Raw genomic sequence first — 20,754 nt, 5'->3', positions numbered from 1 at the left:
CATATTTTAACCCCTGCTATTGTTATACTCATTCGTTTCTGCGTTGTTCTACAATATTGGATCTTAAAAAGTAGTTCTCCTCTTAAATTATAATTCCCTTCTCTCTGTAAAAATCTTCCCAGTGGTCTCGAAACTACGGCCCGCGTGCCAGATACGGCCATACTTGCCAACCCTCCTGATTTTCCCAGGAGACTCCCGAAGTTCAGTGCCCCTCCCGAAAATCTCCTGGGGCGACCATTCTCTCGAATTTCTCCCCATTTCCACCCGGATAACAATATTGGGGGCGTGCCTTAAAGGCACTGCCCTAATGCATGGGTTTCAAACTCTGGCCCGCGGGCCAAATTTGGCCCACGGTGTAATTAAATTTGGCCCTTGAGGCAATATCAAATGAACATTAGAGCTGGCCCGCCGGTATTATAACACCGCATTCACCGCTAATACTCATACTTACCAACCCTCCCGATTTTCCCGGGAGACTCCCGAATTTCAGTGCCCTTGCAGAAAATCACCCGGGACAACCATTCTCCCGAATTTCTCTCGATTTCCACCCAAACAACATCATTGGGGACGTGCCTTAAAAGCACTGCATTCAACATCCTCTACAACCTGTCGTCCCGTCCGCTTTTTCTCCACACAAACATTGTGCCGGCACAGTCACATACTATATGCGGACTTTACACACAAACAAGTGAATGCAATGCATACTTGGTCAACCGCCATACAGGTCACACCGAGGGTGGCCGTATAAACAACTTTAACACTGTTACAAATATGCGCCACACTGTGAACCCACACCAAACAAGAATGACAACCACATTTAGGGAGAACATCCACACCGTAGCACAACATAAACACAACAGAACAAATAACCAGAAACCCTTGCAGCACTAACTCTTCCGGGATGCTACAATATACACCCCCCGCTACCACCAAACCCTGCCAGGTTAATGTTGATATTTACATCAGAAAGCTGCAACTGGGAAAGAGGCATTCAATTTTGTTATTTACATTTTATTTAATACACCATTGATATTTTAAAATTATTATTATTATTATTATTTGAAACTCGATTTTGCATGTCACTATAAATTTATACAAGCCTTGCTCGTTCAATATTTAATGCAAAACTTGTTTAAGTCCCTATTAAAAAGTTATTTTGTTAAATCTTGGCCCGCGGTTTTGTTCAGTTTTAAAATTTTGGCCCACTCTGTATTTGAGTTTGACACCCCTGCCCTAATGCGTCCTCTCTCACCTGAAAAGGCGACTATTATATATGTCTCCGTTATCCATAGGTGAAGCTATAACCCATAAACTAGGCAGGCAGGGAGCTATTTCTCAGCGTGTGTTTATTAATACACTGACACACAACATCCGGATTCCAATCGTGCATTGCTTCAAAACTAAGGCAAGGAGTAATGTCCAAAAACATAACCGAGACGAAAGCAGAAGAACGAAGAAGAGACATGACGACGACAAGAAGAAGTACGCTTGCAAGTTCCAAGATGATTGGAAAAAATACTTTCAGCTCATCCAGGACAGCTCTGGAAAGGGAAGGAGTATGCTGCCTGCAAATTTTGTACATCAGACCTCTCCATTGAACACGGTGGCTGAACGGATATACTCATTCATGAACGAATTATATATATATATATATATATATATATATATATATATATATACTTGAAAATATATACCCTCAACCCCCCATCTCCCGAATTCGGAGGTCTCAAGTTTGGCAAGTATGGATACGGCCCGCCACTTTCCAAAATCTTGCCCGCAGGTTGCCTAAGTAAAATAATTTTATTTATTTATTTTTTATAAGTGTCCAAAATCCGGCCTAAGGCAAGTCCCAAGGTGAAAAAAAATATATACATATATAGATTTTTTTTTTTTCTAAATTATCCATCCATTTCCTACCGCTTGTCCCATTCAGGGTCGTGGGGGGTGCTGGGGCCTATCCAACCAGTCCCCAAAATACGGCCAGTGGGCCAGATACGGCCCGCAACTTTCCAAAATTTGGCCCACGGGTAGGCTGAGTGAAATAATTGTATTTATTTTTTTAAGTGTCCAAAATCCAGCCTAAGGCTCGTCCGAGGTTAAAAAAATATATATCATTACATTTTTTTTCTAAATTATAAGTGTTTAGATTAACCCACAGTACCCCAAACTACGGCCCGTGGGCCAGATACGGCCCGCCAGAGGACAAAATCCGGCGCTAGGGTAGTCCCGAGTTAAACATTTTTTTTTTTTTTTATTCAAAACATTTTTTTTTAATTATCCCACAGGTCTCCAAACTACGGCCCGCGGGCCAGATATGGCCCTTCACTGTCCAAAATCTGGCCTGCGGGCAGCCTGAGTACAATAATTCCATTTATTTTATTTTTTTATAAGTGTCCAAAATCCGGCCCGAGGCTAGTCCCGAGTTTAAAAAAAATATTTATTTTTTAATTTTTTTCTAAATTATAATTTTTTTAATTTATCCCACAGGTCCCCAAACTACGGCCCGCCACTGTCCAAAATCTGGCCCGCGGGTAGCCTGAGTAAAAAAATATATATATAATATATTGTTTTTTTCTAAAATATTGTTTCCAAAATCCGTCCCGAGGCTAGTCCCGAATTAAAAAAATATTATTATTCATATTAAAAAAATATTATTATTCATTTAAAAAAAAATTTAAATCATAATTTTTTTAATCTATCCCAGGGGTCTCCAAACCACGGCCCGCCAACGTCCAAAATCCACCCCAAAGGTAGTCCCAAGTAAAAAAGAATGTTTTAATTTTTTTTTTTTTCTAAATTATAATTTTTTAAAAATCTATCCCAGGGGGTCCCAAACTTAGCCCGCGGTCCAGATATAGCCCGCCAACTTTTTTTTTTTTTTGTAATTTATAATTCTTTTAATCTATCCCAGAGGTCCCCAAACTACGGCCAGATACGGCCTGCCAGCAACCAAAATTTGAGTAAAAAAAAAAAATAAAAAGTTTAATTTGTTTTTGTATTATAATTTTTTTAATCTATCCCTGAGGCCCCCCAGCGTCCAAAATCCGGCCCCAGGGTAGCCAGATACGGCCTGCCAGCTCCCAAAATCTGTCCCGAGGCTAGACCCGAGTAAAACATTTTTTCTCTTTATTTTTTTCTCTAAATTATCATTTTTTTTATTCATCCCACCGGTCCTCAAACTACGGCCCGCAAGCCAGATACGGCCCACCACTGTCCAAAATCTGGCCTGCGGGTAGTCCTGAATTAAAAAAAAACAGCAACCAAAAAACTATTTATTTTTATCTTTTTCCAAAATTAAAGTTTACTAAATCTGACACAAGTCTAGTCCCGAATTTTAAAAAATGTAACTTATTTTGAAAATATTTTTAAATTATAACTTACTAAACTTATCCCAGGGGTCTCCAAACCCCGGCCAACCAGCGTCCAAAATCCTGCCCGAGGGTAGTCCCAAGTAAAAAATGTTTTTTTTTTTTTTTTTGTAAATTATAATTGTTTTAATCTATCCCAGAGGTCCCCAAACTAACACCCGTGGGCCAGATACGGCCCGCCAGTTGCCAAAATCTGGCCCGAGAGTAGTCCCAAGTAAAAAAAAAATAATAAAGTTTTATTTTTTAATTTTTTTCTAAATTATAATTTTTTTAAATCTATCCCAGGGGTCCCCAAACCTTAGCCCGCGGTCCAGATACTGCCCGCCAGCGTTCTTTTTTTTTTTTTTTGTAAATTATAATCATTTTAATCTATCCAAGGGGTCCCCAAACCTTCGCCCGCGGTCCAGATACAGCCCGCGAGCGTCTTTATTTTTTGTAAATTATAATCGTTTTAATCTATCCCAGAGGTCCCCAAACTATGAATGGGACAATGAGGAACCTTGGAGGGGACCACAGATGTAGGGGGAAACCCACCCTCACCTCATCCGTGGCCACTGAACCTGTACCCCCCCCCTCCACAAGGGAGAGAGGAGCAGAGCAGAAAAGAAACGGCAGATCAACTGGTCTAAAAAGGGAGTCTATTTAAAGGCTAGATAATACAAATGAGTTTTAAGATGGGACTTAAATGCTTCTACTGAGGTAGCATCCCTAATTGTTACCGGGAGGGCATTCCAGAGTACTGGAGCCCCAATAGGAAACGCTCTATAGCCCGCAGACTTTTTTGGGCTCTTGGAATCACTAATAAACCAGAGTTCTTTGAACGCAGATTTTCTCGCCGGGACATATGGTACAATACACTCGGCAAGATAGGATGGAGCTAGACCGTGTAGTACTTTATACGTAAGTAGTAAAACCTTAAAGTCGCATCTTAAGTGCACAGGAAGTCAGTGCAGGTGAGCAAGTATAGGTATATATGTAAAGGTATATAAAAGGTAAATACAGTATAGGTGTAATATGATCAAACTTTCTTGTTCTTGTCAAAAGTCGAGCAGCCGCATTTTGTACCAACTGTAGTCTTTTAATGCTAGACATAGGGAGACCCCAAAATAATTAGGTTACGGTCCCCAGACGAGACGTAACGAACAAAGTCACATAACATTTTGCTAGGCTAGCCTATCCTCCGAAAAAACCCTCCAAAATGATCAATCATGCGGCTTGTCCGTCTGTAGCTGACTGGTGGAGAGTTGGCAAAGCTCCGAGCTTTATTTAACGAGGTGTGGCGAAGCCTCTCCTTTGGAGATGCAAGTACAGTAGAGTTAATTCCGTGCACATCATGTTATGCCTTTGCTTGATTAATTGTATTTTCCCTTCCATAGGGGTACGCACGTCTGGATTACAACAACAAGACTGACTTCGTCCATCCAGCATGGGGTCCAACCCAAAACAGACAGTGACCGTCCAGATGGTGCCTCAGGTGGTGCCTGTGTTGGACACGCTTGCTAATAAGGAAGCCAATGCCAACTGGGTAAAGGAACCCAACTTGAAACTCTCCCAGGTTCCCAATACACCGGAACACAATCAGGATAAGAAACCCATCACGGGACCTAAAGCTACGTCCATCCAACCGGATGGAACTCTTAAGACAACGGTGGACTTGTCGAGTCAAAGTTTGTCTGATGCAGGAGGCCAGCAGAGGGATGCCAACGCTAATATCAGCAACCTCTTAAGCCTGACTGATGAAAAGGTCATCTGTAAAAGCCACATTTCTGTGCTAAGCACTGCCGCAAAGACCTCACCTGAGGACAAGCTGGTGGTCAAAACCTCACCGCGGAATATCTCGGCAAAACTTGGCGAGTCAAGACACCTTACGCCGGATAAAGGAAGCACGTCAGAGAGTCCAAAGGAAACCAATCATAAACGGAGGCGCTCTGTTTGTCTTCTAGAGTCGCTCCAGCTCAACACAAACTCGCCTCTGACTAATAGCCAAGACGTATCTGTAGACCAACACCAGCCAGAATCTTCGCAGATGGATGCCTTGAAGCATGTCGACAGGGCTGTCCAGCAGGTCGAACCCCTCAGGAAGCTCTACAAGGAGGCCTCGACGATGACCTCCTCGCTGTCATCCACTCCGGTCAAGCAAAGCAGAGACGTAGAAGTCCAGGTGGTCGCTAGCACCTGCAGCAAAGCCGTTTCCACCAGCCCAAGCCTGCTGGCCTTTAGGCCGAACGCTGGCGCCCTGGAAGAGGTGCAGAGCCTCGCCGTCATCTACCAGGCTGATGGGAATTTGGGATTCCAGCAGACGGGGTTACCGAAGATACTCCCGGCTTCTGCAGACCCGCGTTCGGAGAGGCTGACCGTCGAGGTGGAAATGTGCCCCGCCAGAAATGAGGCCAAGGTCGGGGTAAAGTCCAAAGATACCACAACATCCCAACTTAAGCCTGTTTATCAAATCAACATTGAGCATAGCAACCAGAGGGAGGGCGAGACTAAAAACCGCACTTCAAGACCATCTCCAAAGGCGGCGGTTCCTAGCAAGACGGGACTCGTCCACAAGGCCATCACGACCCAGACATCTACACCGGTAAATATGCCATCCAAGTGCATGGAAACTAAACGACCTCAAGAAAACCCAAAAGGTAAAAACTCAGCGAAGGAGCCAGACTCCGGCAAGCAAAAGACTGATGCAGAGAGAAGTGACGAAGAGGATGAGGACCAGAAGCAGAAGGGGAAGAGCGTCCACGACGTCGTCTGGGACGAGCAGGGCATGACCTGGGAGGTCTACGGTGCGTCCGTGGATCCGGAGTCCCTGGGTTTCGCCATCCAGAGCCACCTGCAGTGCAAAATCAAGGAGCAGGAGCGGAAATTGATCGCTCAGACCTCCTTCCGCAAGTCCATCACCGGCCTGGACTCGCCGCTCGCCGGCAAAAATACCAAGCGGCGGCAGCACAACCTGTTCAGGTCCATGCTGCGGAACGTGCGACGGCCCAACTGCTGCGTGCGCCCCCCTCCTTCCTCTGTCCTTGACTAGCAGTCGAGCCAATTCCCCCTCCCCCTAACCCTCTCTCCACCCCCCAGCCTCCCGCCACAGAGGTCAAGGTACTTGTCCCCCGCTGGTCACTACAGCGATGCCACGTTAAAGCCGTACACGGGACGGCGCTTCCTGTGAGTATCTGGGAATGTTTGTAGACTACAGTCATGTTTGTGATCGAGGGAGATAAATTGTATGGCTAGAAAGTCAAAGGTATACGAGGAACAACTACTTTTATAGGAAAAGAGTTTCTAAATAACAGAGGCAATAAAAATAGAGAAACGCATGTGTATTAGTCGCAATGTACGCAAAGAATATGGCATTAAAAAAAACGGTAGCGGTCGCAAGCGGGTTATGTTTTGCTGTCAAAACTACGTGTGCAAATACATGAAACCATTCTTTGATGTGTTTGGGGGAGGGGGGGTCCTTGTATTTGTAAGACTCATTTCTAGTGAGCGCAGTTTCAAAACAAAGTAAAAAGACTGTATGCATACACGCCTGTCACTCATTGGTTTTCTATTAAAAGAAGAGAAAACACAAGTCGCACTTTATTCGGAGATCACAAATGTGTGTTCATGATGGCATCGTGGGGGAAATCATTTATAGCTTGCATTTAGAGACCTTTGTTTGTTTTTTACGTACATACAATGCACCTGTGCTGTGCAGCATGCGCTGGCGCCGTTAAATGTTTGTGTCCATTGTGTCCATCCATCAATCTTCTTCCGCTTATCCGAGGTCGGGTCACTGGAGCAGCAGCCTAAGCAGGAAAGCCCAGACTTCCCTCTCCCCAGCTCCTCCCAGGGGATCCCGAGGCGTTCCCAGGCCGGCCGGGAGACATAGTCTTCCCAACGTGTCCTGGGTCTTCCCCGTGGCCTCCTACCGGTTGAACATGCCCAAAACACCTCCCGAGGGAGGCGTTCGGGTGACATCCTGACCAGATACCCAAACCACATCTTCTGGCTCCTCTCCATGTGGAGGAGCAGCGGCTTTACCTTGAGTTCCACCCGGATGGCAGAGCTTCTCACCCTATCTCTAAGGGAGAGACCCGCCACTCAGCGGAGGAAACTCATTTTGGCCACTTGTAACCGTGATCTTGTCGTTTCGGTCATGACCCAAAGCTCATGACCACAGGTGAGGATGGGAACGTAGATCGACGGGTAAATTGAGAGCTTTGCCTTCCGGCTCAGCTCCTTCTTCACCACAACGGATCGATACAGTGTCCGCATCAAATAGTATTTAACCTCTTTTCCTCGTCAAAGATTTTGTCAATTGAGTCGAGAGTCCAGCTAATCAATTCCATGTCTGATGTTTAGATTTGGAGGACAGCACAAAGAAAGAGGTTTCAAAAAAGTTCAGACAAGACAAGACAAAGAGAGCAAGCAAGGAGACGGCGGAAGGAGAAAAAAATGCGACCGCCCTCACTAGAGGCAAGACAGAATTTCTTTTTATATCCTTTACTTTTATCCTCTGTGTATATAATTTCAATTTTGCATGTCTCATGACACATCATCTGTATGTAATATTGGCTGCAATTTCTAATAGTTGTTTGTGTGTCATATTGTTCCAGACCACAGCAAACATTTCCTAGCTTGCCAAAGATTGTAATGAATCTTTTTAAAGAAGAAAGCCTTAACTTGGACCTAGTCACTGCAGTATCGACCATTAACCGATGCTATACTTGGTAGTTCATGTGGATATGTATAATGTTCCCACACCCTTGTTTACATTCAAGAGACTAGCTTAGCGGTTAGTTTAACCATGGTTGTTTAGCCATTACTTACTTATTCCAAGGTGCACTGTGACATTTTAAAGACTGTTAAGTTAAAGTACCAATGATTGTCTCACACACACTAGGTGTGGTGAAATGTGTCCTCTGCACTGGACTCACCCCCTGGGAGGTGAGGGGAGCAGTGAGCAGGAGCAGTGGCCTTGCCCGGGAATCATTTTTGGTGATTTAACCCCCAATTCCAACCCTTGATGCTGAGTGGCAAGCAGGGAGGTAATGGCTCCCATTCTCATAGCCTTTGGGGTCTGAACTCACGACCTACCCATCTCAGGGCGGACACTCTAACCACAAGGCCACTGAGCAGCGCATGGTTCCATCCCTCCTTTGGGAAAGACTGTGCTTTTTGTGTGAATGTATTTATGTTTTAGCAAACATGTCGCTTGGTGTTAGCGTCTAGCAGCCTGTATGTTGACACCCCTGTGGACATGTGTCTCTTCCCACCCGCTCGGATTCCTCTCACTGGAGGTGAGAGCGCCCCGGTGGCCCCTATTAAGTGTACCCATTACCCTTCCTCGTCTTCCAGGCTAGGCCAGCGTCTCTCGCTATACATCACCTTTTGTCATTTCCTAATTCTAAGTCTTTCACCCCCCCGGCTTTAATTAGCTGCAGTTTTTTCATTTTTTTAATCACCTGCTTCTCGCTTTGACATGACTGCTCGTGCTCGGAGATGAGATGTGAGCCAAAGGCAGGCAGTTAGCCCAGCAGGTGATTGATTACGTTGAGCAAAAAAAAAAAAACATAAAAAGGGTAAAAAAAACATTACCAGAGGACAGGTTTCCAACGGCTTTCCGTATTGCGAGGAACTTTCACTTGGAACAATTATGGTAATGGTATTAATTTCACCTTAAAAAAAAAAAAAAATGGCTTCAATTCCGCATTGCCGGCAGTAAGTCGAACACGTTTCCAGTGAGGGTTGGACTCCGCCAAGGCTGTCCTTTGTCACCCATTCTGTTCATAACTTTTATGGACAGAATTTCTAGGCGCAGTCAAGGCGTTGAGGGGTTCCGGTTTGGTGACCGCAGGATTAGGTCTCTGCTTTTTGCAGATGATGTGGTCCTGATGGTTTCATCTGTCCGGGATCTTCAGCTCTCACTGGATCAGTTTGCAGCCGAGTGTGAAGCGACCGGAATGAGAATCAGCACCTCCAAGTCCGAGTCCATGGTTTTCGCTCGGAAAAGGGTGGAGTGCCATCTCCGGGTTGGGGAGGAGACCCTGCCCCAAGTGGAGGAGTTCAAGTACCTAGGAGTCTTGTTCACGAGTGAGGGAAGAGTGGATGGTGAGATCGATAGGCGGATCGGTGCGGCGTCTTCAGTAATGCGGACGTTGTACCGATCCGTTGTGGTGAAGAAGGAGCTGAGCCGGAAGGCAAAGCTCTCACTTTACCGGTCGATCTACGTTCCCATCCTCACCTGTGGTCATGAGCTTTGGGTCATGACCGAAAGGATATGATCACGGGTACAAGCGGCCCAAATGAGTTTGGGTCTCTCCCTTAGAGATAGGGTGAGAAGCTCTGCCATCCGGGAGGAACTCAAAATAAAGCCGCTGCTCCTCCACATGGAGAGGAGCCAGATGAGGTGGCTCGGGCATCTGGTCAGGATGCCACCCGAACGCCTCCCTAGAGAGGTGTTTAGGGCACGTCCAACCGGTAGGAGGCTACGGGGAAGACCCAGGACACGTTGGGAAGACTATGTCTCCCGGCTGGCCTGGGAACGCCTCGGGATCCCCCGGGAAGAGCTAGACGAAGTGGCTGGGCAAAGGGAAGTCTGGGTTTCCCTGCTTAGGCTGTTGCCCCCGCGACCCGACCTAGGATAAGCAGAGGAAGATGGATGGATGGGTTCTTGGCGATGCTACCCTGACTTGTAACGCGGAAGATTATGTCATTGACGTGGCTATGGCAACGCTGGACCACGTACTTCTATACCTGCGGCTCTAGAGCCTCTTTACCGCCGCCCTAGTGGACCCCTGAACCTCTCTCAGAGATGTGTGAAAATGGAAAAATATAATTTTTGTTTTGATATATTTTCTGTAGGAGAACAAACATGACACAAACCTTCCTAATTGTTAGAAATCCCACTGTTGTTTCCACATGTTTCACTGATGAGAGTACTTGGCAAGCCCTACTAATTTTAGCGGCCCTTGAACTCGTCGTAGTTTGTTCACGTGTACCCCTTCTTTTTCTCGATCATGTCTGTGATTATCTTTGGTTTAGTCATGTTCTTTTTGTTTTTTGGACACTCAGTTCCTGTTTTGTTTTGTTACCATAGCAACTCATTGGTTTTCCCCTTTCCTCATGTCTCTCACCTGTTTTCACAGATTATGTCCCTGCTATTTAAGCAGTCTGTTTCTGTTCTTCGTTCTGGCAACATCACCGTCTACCACCTTCGATACCTCTACTCACGTCATGCCATGTTTCACAGTTCCATGCCAAGTAAGTTTTGTTTATAGTTTGTTATTCATGCCATAGTGCAAGTTTTTCTTTGTTTTCATAGCCAAGTTTTGTACCTCCATTGCAAGCGCTTTTTGTTTGCTTTGTAGTTAGTGTCAAAATAAAAAGATGTACTTACATTCACGCCTTGCCCGCGCCAACGTTCCTTTGTCTTCTGAAAAAAACAACCCCAAAGTCCACTCCAATCACTTTGCACTTCGGGAAAACAATCCACGCCCAAGTCCAAGTCTTGACACTCATTTTGTCCACCAAACGTTTTATGCTGTGCGTGAATGCACAAAGGTGAAGTTTGTTGATTTTATTGATTTGCTGGAGATTTGTGTCAGCCTGCGACACATCGTCATTTTGATAGTAGGCTAATGGGGGGGGTTGCCCACATATGTGGTCCTCTCCAAGGTTCTCATAGTCATCATTGTCACCGACGTCCCACTGGGTGTGAGTTTTCCTTGCCCTTATGTGGGCCTACCGAGGATGTCGTAGTGGTTTGTGTTGTGGTTTGTGCAGCCCTTTGAGACACTAGTGATTTAGGGCTATATAAGTAAACATTGATTGATTGATTGATTGAATATAGGCACTTACATCATGTATTGCCTTTATTAGAACATTTATATAAGGTTTTAATTTTTTGCGGCGCCAGACAGATTTTTTATTTGTATTGTTGGTCAAATATGGCTCTTTCAACATTTTGGGTTGCCGACCCCTGTTCTTTAACGACGGACCAGCCAGGATGATGTGTTAGCTCAAAAAAAAAAAAAAAAGTCCTCTACTTCTTTAGTTTTTTTTATCGTATTACTCATCTTTCTTTTCCTGTGGAATTATACACTGTAGATATAAACAGTCTTTTTTTTAAAACTTTGCCTATTATCCATCCGTTTCCTACCGCTTATTCCCTTTGGGGTGGCGGGGGGCGCTGGTGCCTATCTCAGCTACAATCGGACGGAAGGCAAAGTACACCCTGGACAAGTCGCCACCTCATAGCAGTACTATTATTCATAATCCTTATAAAAGACATTACGACAGATGGATATTTTTTTTCATGCTTTATAAATGTTGGATAAATGGGATCAAAAGTCTGCTTACTATGGAAAGTCTTACAGTTGGAGTCGCTTTATTCTGCCTATAATTTGCTTAAAACACCTCCACTAAGGTGTCGTATTCATGATTTAAGTATAGAGTCGTGATCAAAAGTTGACATACACTTGTAAAGAACATAATGTCATGGCTGTCTTGAGTTTCCAATCATTTCTTCATGTCATGCTTGTCCCTGACAGTGTGGCCATGTTTTAGTTTTTCCTGTCTTTGTTTCCTGTCAGCGCTCTTATTTTGTCTGTTTCCTGTTTTTTTCCCTGAGCGCTGTTTCCCTTCAGCTGCGGCTGATTGGCGCATGGCCACACCTGGTGTCAATCAGCCCGATTCCTATTTTTGCCTGTTTTGTCCTCCAGTCAGTGCTGGATTATTGTTGTGTCGATGTCACCACTACCTGTCAATGTCATTATTACTTTTGGTTGTAGCTGTGTCTACTTCTGTTCACTCTGCTCATACCATAGTTCCTTCGAGTGTTTTTGTTCTTAGCCAAGTTTGTTCTCCGCCTTGTTTGGGGTTTGTTTTAGTGTTCAATTAAATCATGTTTTCCTATTCAGTGCCTGCCACCATCTCTCCATCTTGGGGTTAGTCAACAACTAAATGTGCCACTACAACTCTTATTTTTTTGTGATAGAGTGATTGGAGCACTTACTTGTTGGTCACGGAAAAGATGAATGAAGTCTGGTTCTTTTATAAATGTATTATGGGTCTACTGAAAATGTGAGCAAATGTGCTAGGTCAAAAGTATACATACAGCAATGTTAATATTTGCTTACATGTCCCTTGGCGAGTTTCACTGCAATAAGGCAGTTTTGGTAGCCATCCACAAGCTTCTGCTTGAATTTTTGACCACTCCTCTTGATAAAATTGGTGCAGTTCTAATAAATGTGTTGGTTTTCTGACATGGACTTGTTTCTTCAGCATTGTCCACATGTTTAAGTCAGGATTTTGGGAAGGCCATTCAAAAACCTTCATTCTGTCAGGCTTGCCACTGACAGTTTGTTTGTGTTTTAGTTTTTCCTATGTGTGTTTAGTATTTCCTGTCCTTGGTTCCTGTCAGCACTCAGCTGCGGCTGATTGGCACCTGGCCACACCTGGTGTCAATCAGCCTGATTCTATTTTACCTGCTTTGTTCCTCCAGTCAGTGGTGGATTATTGTATTGCCATGTCGATGTCGCTCTTGTTATTGCTACCTGTCTTATCTTGTCTTGTCGATGCAGCGTTGCGGAAAGCTATGTTTGATTGCGGTTTTTAGCTTACCGCCTTTTGTTCCCTGCTTCCAAGTTTGTTTTTATACAACATGTACGACTTCTGATTCCTGCTCGATTCTTGCTAGCTCCCGTGCTAGCTCCCTTAGTTTGTTATACACCTCGTGCGCGCTTTGTGTTAGTATCGTTTTGTTTGTTCTTGTTCTATTATTTAAATTAAATCATGTTTTCCTGTTCGCCAACAACTAACTCTGACACATTCTAGCCTGATTTAGCCATTCCTTTCCACTTTTGACGTGTGTTTGGGGTCATTGTCCTGTTGGAACAACCTCTGCGCCGATGATTTTAGGTTGTCCTGAAGAATTTGGAGCTGATCCTCCTTTTTCATTGTCCCATTTAACGCAGCAGTTCCATTGGCAGCAAAACAGGCTCAGAGCGTAATACTACCACCACCATGCTTGACTGTGGGAATGGTGGTCCTGGAATTAAAGGCCTTGCCTTTTCTCCTCCAAACATATTGCTGGGTATTGTGGCCAAACAGCTCATTTTTTGTTTCATCTGATATCACATGGACAACTTTCTGGAGGAAAGTTCCATGGTCAGATGAAACAAAAATTGAGCAGTTTGGCCACAATAGGCAGCAATATGTTTGGAGGAGAAAGGGTGAGGCCTTTAACCCCAGGCACACCATTCATACCGTCAAGCATGGTGGTTGTAGTATTATGCTCTGGGCCTGTTTTGCTGTCAATGGAACTGCTGCGTTAGATGGGACAATGAAAAAGGAGGATTACTTCCAAATTGTTCAATCATAAGCCTGGAGGTTGGGTCTTGGGCGCTGTTGGGTGTTCCAACAGGACAATGACCCCAAACACACCTCAAAAGTGGTAAAGAAATGGCCAAATGAGGCTAGAATAAAGGTTTTAGAATGGCCTTCCCAAAGTCCTGACTTAAATGCTGAAGGAACAAGTCTGTCGGAAAACCAACACATTTAGATGAACTGCACCAATTTTGTCAAGAGGAGTGGTCAGAAATTCAAGCAGAAGCTTGTGGATTGTGACCAAAAGCGCCTTATTGCAGTGAAACTTGCCAAGGGACATGTAACCAAATATTAACATTGCTGTATGTATACTTTTGACCCAGCAGATTTGCTCACATTTTCTGTAGACCCATAATAAAATCATAAAAGAACCAAACTTTATGAATGTTTTTTGTGACCAACAAGTCTGTGCTCCAATCACTCTAACCCAAAAAAATAAGAGTTTTAGAAATGATTGGAAACTCAAGACAGCCATGACATTATATCCTTTACAAGCCTATGTAAACTTTTGATCGTGACTATTTATGTGATGTAGTAACGAGTACATTTATACTAACATGTATTACAAAAGCCAAAACCAATCAAGTTGGCACGTTATTTAAATCGTAAATATTCAACTGAATAGACTGCAAAGACAAGATTGTTAACGTTCAAACTGGTAAACTTTGTTATTTTTTTTGCAAATCTTAGCTCATCTGGAATTTCTACAAAAAGCTGGCAGAAGTGGCAAAAAATACTGAGAATGTTGAGGAATGCTCATCAAAGACTTATTTGGAACATCCCACAGGTGAACAGGCTAATTGGGTATAAAAAGCAGATTCCATGAAATCCTCTGTCATTCACAAACAAGGATGGGGCGAGGGTCACCACTTTGTCAACAAATGCGTGAGCAAATTGTCCAACAGTTTAAGAACAACATTTCTCAACGAGATATTGCAAGGAATTTAGGGATTTCACCATCTACAGCAGGGGTAGGGAACCCATGGCTCTAGAGCCAGATGTGGCTCTTTTGATGACTGCATCTGGTTCTCAGATAAATCTTAGCTGACATTGCTTAACACGATAAGTAATGAATAATTCCGCTGGTAATCACAGTGTTAAAAATAACGTTCAAATTATGAAACATTCTCATGCATTTTAATCCAACCATCCGTTTTCCATGGCACCTGTTCAAGATGTCGCATTAATGGTAAGAAGTAATATATTTATTATTGGTTCGCTTTAGAATAACAATGTTATTAAAAATAATAAGAGACGTATTATCCATCCATTTTCTACCGCTTATTCCCTTTTGGGGTCGCGGGGGGCGCTGGCGCCTATCTCAGCTACAATCGGGCGGAAGGCGGGGTACACCCTGGACAAGTCGCCACCTCATCGCAGGGCCAACACAGATAGACAGACAACATTCACACACTAGGGCCAATTTAGTGTTGCCAATCAACCTATCCCCAGGTGCTTGTTTTTGGAAGTGGGAGGAAGCCGGAGTACCCGAAGGGAACCCACGCATTCACGGGGAGAACATGCAAACTCCACACAGAAAGATCCCGAGCCTGGATTTGAACCCAGGACTGCAGGACCTTCGTATTGTGAGGCAGACGCACTAACCCCTCTTCCACCGTGAAGCCCATAAAAGACGTATTATACTATAAAAATGTTGGTCTTAAAAATGCACGCATTTAGTTGTATTCAGTGTGAAAAAATATTAAATGGCTCTCACGGAAATACGTTTTGAAATATGAGGCTTTCATGGCTTTCTTGGGCAAAAAGGTTCCCGACCCCTGATCTACAGTCTGTAATATCATCAAAAGGTTCAGAGAATCTGGAGAAATCCCTGCACGTAAGCGATGATATTACGGTTCTTCAATCCCTCAAGCTGTACGCCATTAATAAGTGACATCAGCATGTAAAGGATATCACCACATGGGCTCAGGAACACTTCAGAAAACCACTGCCAGTAACTACAGTTGGTCGCTACATCTGTAAGTGCAAGTTAAAACTATACCATGCAAAGTCAAAGCCATTTATGAACAATACTCAGAAACTCCACCAGAAATTCCACCCGAAAAGCTTCAAAAATGTGTCTCCTCAATACCCAAATGTTTTTTTGAGTGTTGTTAAAAGGGAAGGCCATTTAACACAGAGGTAAAAATGCCCCTGTGCCAACTTTTTTGCAATGTGTTGCTTCCATTAGATTCTAAGTTAATGATTATTTGCAAAAAAAAAAAAAAAAAATTCTTGTCTTTGCAGTCTATTCAATTGAATATAAGTTGAAAAGGATTTGCAAATCATTGTATTCTCTTTTTATTTATTACCATTTACACAACGAACCCACTTCACTGGTTTTGGGTTTTTGAATTTACGTACTTTGATCGATGAAGCATACACGGCGCATTCATTTCAGAGACGCATCACAACACAAATTTTTTTTTAACAACTTCAATAAGCGGTAGAAAATTGATGGATGGATTAATTACTGGTTACTGCAGACTTCATGAGAACCAATACAGTAAACATAAAAAAAAACACTTACTGTACAAGGTCTGCTGTCGTTTGAATTCCAGCTACTAGGATGTTCATATATTCCCATTTAGATGAAGAAACACTCGCGAAAAAAAGGTGTCATTCTCGCCATTTCCGAACAAAATTGGCTGTGTACCAACTTGTCGGAATAAATCCTCGACCTTCTACTATTCAGTCATGATTTGTGATCTGAAATAAAGTTTGATGAGCAAGGTAATGTCAGAAGTGCTACTGACATTTTGGTTATGTTTGGGTTTTCCTGTGTTTAGAATCACTTCCTGTCTTGGTGCTCTTGTTTTGTCAGTGTTTCCTGTTTGGTCTTTGTGTTCTGCAGCACTTTTACTTTCTGATCCGTGTCCTGTCAGCACAGCTGTTCCTTGTTTAATTAGTTCTATTTAGTTCCACCTGGGTCCCTCCTTCAGTGTTGGATCATTCTTCCTTTCGAGACCGATGCTTCGTCTGCTGTTTTGGGTTCCACGCCTCTTTGTAAGTAATGAATTGTGTTTTACTTGCATTCTCTGCATCTTCGGGGTCACGCCGAAGCAACGCTCACCTGACCTTGACAGGAAACGAGTAAGCAGCTGATCAGTCGATCACGTCAACATTGGCGCATAAGCTCGTGGTCATGTTGCCGCTATAAATAGTTCATCTGTGTTAGCCCTTATAATATTATCACTAATACTTGGTTAATATTCATGTCATAAAATGTAAATGGAGTATTCTCTGTGCTTTTTGGATGTTTTTTATTGGGTTTTATAGGTGAAATGAAGGACCTCCCTTTGGCTCCGCTGTAAGCGGGCCTTATTTACGTTTATTTACGAGCTCGAATGCATAAAAAAAAAATACATCCGTGGTCATGTCTGTCATAATGATTCTGAACGTGTGGCAAAATTCTAAAATAAGTAATGTCAGGTTCAAACATTGATGACATCTAATAAACAAGACAAGAAGCAAGGAATTACACAGAGACATAATTAAATTTGGCTCAATTGAGGAGAGACATCTGGACAGTGCTCTTGTACGGTCTCACCACGCTCTGGCAAAAGATTGCATGCCTCCTCTTTTATTTACCTACTCAGTGGCCTAGTGGTTAGAGTGTCCGCCCTGAGATTGGTAGGTTGTGAGTTCAAACCCCGGCCGAGTCATACCAAAGACCATAAAAATGGGACTCATTACCTCCTTGCTTGGCACTCAGCATCAAGGGATGGAATTAGGGGTTAAATCACCAAAAAGGATTCCCGGCCGCGGCACCGCTGCTGCCCACTGCTCCCCTCACCTCCCAGGGGGTGATCAAGGGTGATGGGTCAAATGCAGAGAATAATTTCGCCACACCAAGAGTGTGTGTGACAATCATTGCTACTTTTAATTTTTTTTATTTGGACTTTGGCAACAGCTGTTTCTAAGGGACAGAGGTCGTAAACAGCCATCGCCTTTGATTAAAACTGTTCAAACAAATGGTCATAAAACAGTTTAAAAAGCGGTGCCTGGAGGGGAGTCTGGTCCTGCTTCCTCTTCTCTTTGTAGATCTCGGGTCAAAACAATATCGTTCTGTTGATTACTATACATCAAAGAAACAGAACACCTTCATGTTGCCTCCCACCCTACACAGTGGAGTTTTACAAGCCTTCTTCTTGGTGGGTTCAAAGACAGCTTTCGTCTTCTCGTCGGAAACTCACGGCAACACAAAGTTTTAGATACAATTATTCTGACGAGTGAAGTTCCCCTTTTCAATGTTCTTAAAAACATATCTTAAGTAGTTTGTTAAAGATTCCAAATTCTCTTTTGATATTTGTGACACTTTGGTTCGTTAAAAAGACTCCTGAAACAAAAACATGTTGGTTAAAGACTAAATTGTTCCTGCGGTTAAAAATGTGTTCGGTGTTTAAAAAAAACATGTATACTGTTTGTTTAGGGCAGGCCTGGGCAATTATTTTGACTCTGGAGGGGGGGGAGCAAATTTAGAGGAAAAAAATGTGTCTGGAGGCCGGCATATCTATTGTTAGGAACACTAATACAAAACCTCACAATAATCTTAAAAACGTTATGACAGACCACTTTAAAGAAAGGAATTTTAATTTTTTTTACTGAATGAAACACCCAGAATGTACATGAAGATAAAGAATGTGGGATTTACAATATTATCTATGGATGATAAAACACTGATTATTGACAACATATGAACGTTCCAGCCACATATTTTACAATAAAGCGAAGCGCAACAAAAATGCAACAAACACAGCAAAATGTAAATGCGAAGGGTACATTTTTCTGCTAGTTTTGGACTCCATTACTTCCTGTCTTTGTGCACCCTCGTTTGTTTTGATTTCCTTATGACTCCATTAATTCCTTTTTGCACTTCCTCGTTTGTTTTGTCACCTTGGTTCATACTTGCCAACCCTCCCGGATTTTCCACGAGACTCCCGAAATTCAGCGCTTCTCCCGGGACAAATGTTCTCCCGAAAATCTCCCGAAATTCAGGCGGAGCTGGAGGCCACGCCCCCTCCAGCTCCATGCGGCCCTGAATGACATGTCGACAGCCTGTTTTCACGTCCGCTTTCCCACAATGTAAACAGAGTGTCTGTCCAATGACGTTATAACTGTAGAATGATCGAAGGCGAGTTCTTGGTTTCTTATGTGGGTTTATTGCTAGGCAGTCTCATTAACGCCCTGCCAGCGCAGCAACAACACAAAACAACAGCAGTCACGTTTTCGTCTACCGTAAAGCAATTAGTCTGCCGTAATCAACAATGTTGTGACACTCTTAAACAGGACAATACTGCCATCTACTGTGCAAGCATATGTGACAATAACATCTAAGGCATTTAGAGCTGTGGTTCTCAATCTTTTTTCAGAGATGTACCCCCTGTGAAAATTTTTTTTAATTCAAGTACCCCCTAATCAGAGCAAAGCATTTTTGGTTGAAAAAAAAAAAAAGATAAAGAAGTAAAATACAGCACTATGTCATCAGTTTCTGATTTATTAAATTGTATAACAGTGCAAAATATTGCTCATTTGTAGTGGTCGTTCTTGAACTATTTGGGAAAAAAAAGATACAAAAGTAACTAAAAACTTGTTGAAAAATAAACAAGTGATTCAATTATAAATAAAGATTTCTACACATACTGCGATGAGGTGGCGACTTGTCCAGGGTGTACCCCGCCTTCCGCCCGATTGTAGCTGAGATAGGCACCAGCGCCCCCCGCGACCCCAAAGGGAATAAGTGGTAGAAGATGGATTGATGGATAGCTGTAAATATACTCCTCCCCTCTTAACCACGCCCCCAACAACGCTCCACCCACAAGGAACAGGAACAGAGTGTGCAAAAAATAAAACCAAACATGACAAAAACAAAACCTGATCCCATGGGTGTGACAGCTGCAAAGTTTTTCTACCGTAAAAACAAATTTACCGTCTTTCCATTTACAGTAATACACCGTTATATAACAACCGTATTTTACGGTCAAAAACGAGCAGCTCAGCCAACAGAATTTTTACGCAAAAAAAAAACCTGTGGTATTTTTTTTTCAATTTACAGTAATATGCTGTAAAGAATCACGTGAAATGTATTGTCCTTTTTATTCATTTGATGGGTAGTTTGCCGTAAAGTGAAGTATTTTTATGTAGACAAAAACATGTTTGGAAAGTATGATCATATACTGTAATATTTGTTGCAATATTGGATACTTTTAAAGTTTAAAATGTGTGCAATTTCAAGCAGTACATATATTTTTTTAGGGAGAAAATATTAAGTACTTTATTGACACATATAATTTCCATTGGTTGATTGAAACTGTTATTAGTAGATTGCACAGTACAATTGACCACTAAATGGTAATACCCCAATAAGTTGTTTAAGTCGGGGGTCCACGTTAATCAATTCATGGTCATCCAGGTGTTTGCGAGCCAGATAAAAGGATGTCACGGGCCAGATCTGGCCCCCCGGGCCTTGAGTTTGACACCCGTGCGCTAGACTGTTTTCAATATTGATGAAAATGTGTGTACAATGTTCATCCATTTTCTACGCCTTGTCCCTGGAGTCAAAGTTTGTCCTATGAAAAAAAAAATTACATTGGTTTGTCATCCTTATTGTTGTTGCCATGGCGACCTCGCATCACCTACTGAAGTGGGGTATTTGTTATGGTTGCTGAGGGGGAGGTGACGGCAACAGACACCAAGGGGTATTTTCTAAGTATTTGTTATATATAGTCACCCATTAATCCATTTTCTACTGCTTGTCCCTTTTGGGGTCACGGGGGGTGCTGGAGCCTATCTCAGCTGCATTCGGGCAGAAGGCGGCGTACACCCTGGACAAGTCTCCACCTCATCACAGGGCCAATATATTATGTTCATACAGGACTAAATTTCCAGGGGGTTGTCTATTTCAGTGCTTTGACTGACAGGCGATTAAGCCCGCCTCCATACCGAGACAAAATAAAAGCCTCCCGAGTGTTTTTACATGACAAGAGGGGAAACCCTGAGGCTGAGTTAGCATCTAAAA

General features: G+C 43.1%; 2 protein-coding genes across 6 annotated transcripts in view; both read left to right on the top strand.

Moving 5' to 3' along the window:
* The window catches only part of gprin3b (GPRIN family member 3b), a 34,171-nt gene extending 23,433 nt beyond the window's left edge, over nucleotides 1–10,738 (top strand). For 4 of the 5 annotated variants that reach the window (XM_061881062.1, XM_061881061.1, XM_061881060.1 and 1 more), the window contains one exon: nucleotides 4,745–6,936. In XM_061881062.1, the coding sequence (XP_061737046.1) occupies nucleotides 4,795–6,396 (1,602 nt within the window). In that variant the 5' untranslated portion in view covers nucleotides 4,745–4,794 and the 3' untranslated portion in view covers nucleotides 6,397–6,936. Of the gene's footprint in view, nucleotides 1–4,744; nucleotides 6,937–10,495 lie in introns of those variants that run through there. The other variant, XR_009803158.1, reaches the window with a different exon arrangement.
* A 4,310-nt stretch (nucleotides 10,739–15,048) lies between these two features.
* zgc:154142 (uncharacterized protein LOC555481 homolog) overlaps nucleotides 15,049–20,754 on the top strand; it is a 97,592-nt gene continuing 91,886 nt past the window's right edge. The window contains exon 1 of the mRNA XM_061881058.1: nucleotides 15,049–16,742. The gene's annotated coding sequence lies outside the window, so the exon portion shown is untranslated. The remainder of the gene's footprint in view (nucleotides 16,743–20,754) is intronic.

This window comes from Nerophis ophidion, linkage group LG20 (assembly GCF_033978795.1).
Source record: "Nerophis ophidion isolate RoL-2023_Sa linkage group LG20, RoL_Noph_v1.0, whole genome shotgun sequence".
In the NCBI taxonomy this organism is placed as follows: Eukaryota; Metazoa; Chordata; class Actinopteri; order Syngnathiformes; family Syngnathidae; genus Nerophis; species Nerophis ophidion.
This window is presented reverse-complemented; position numbering and strand designations above follow the sequence as displayed.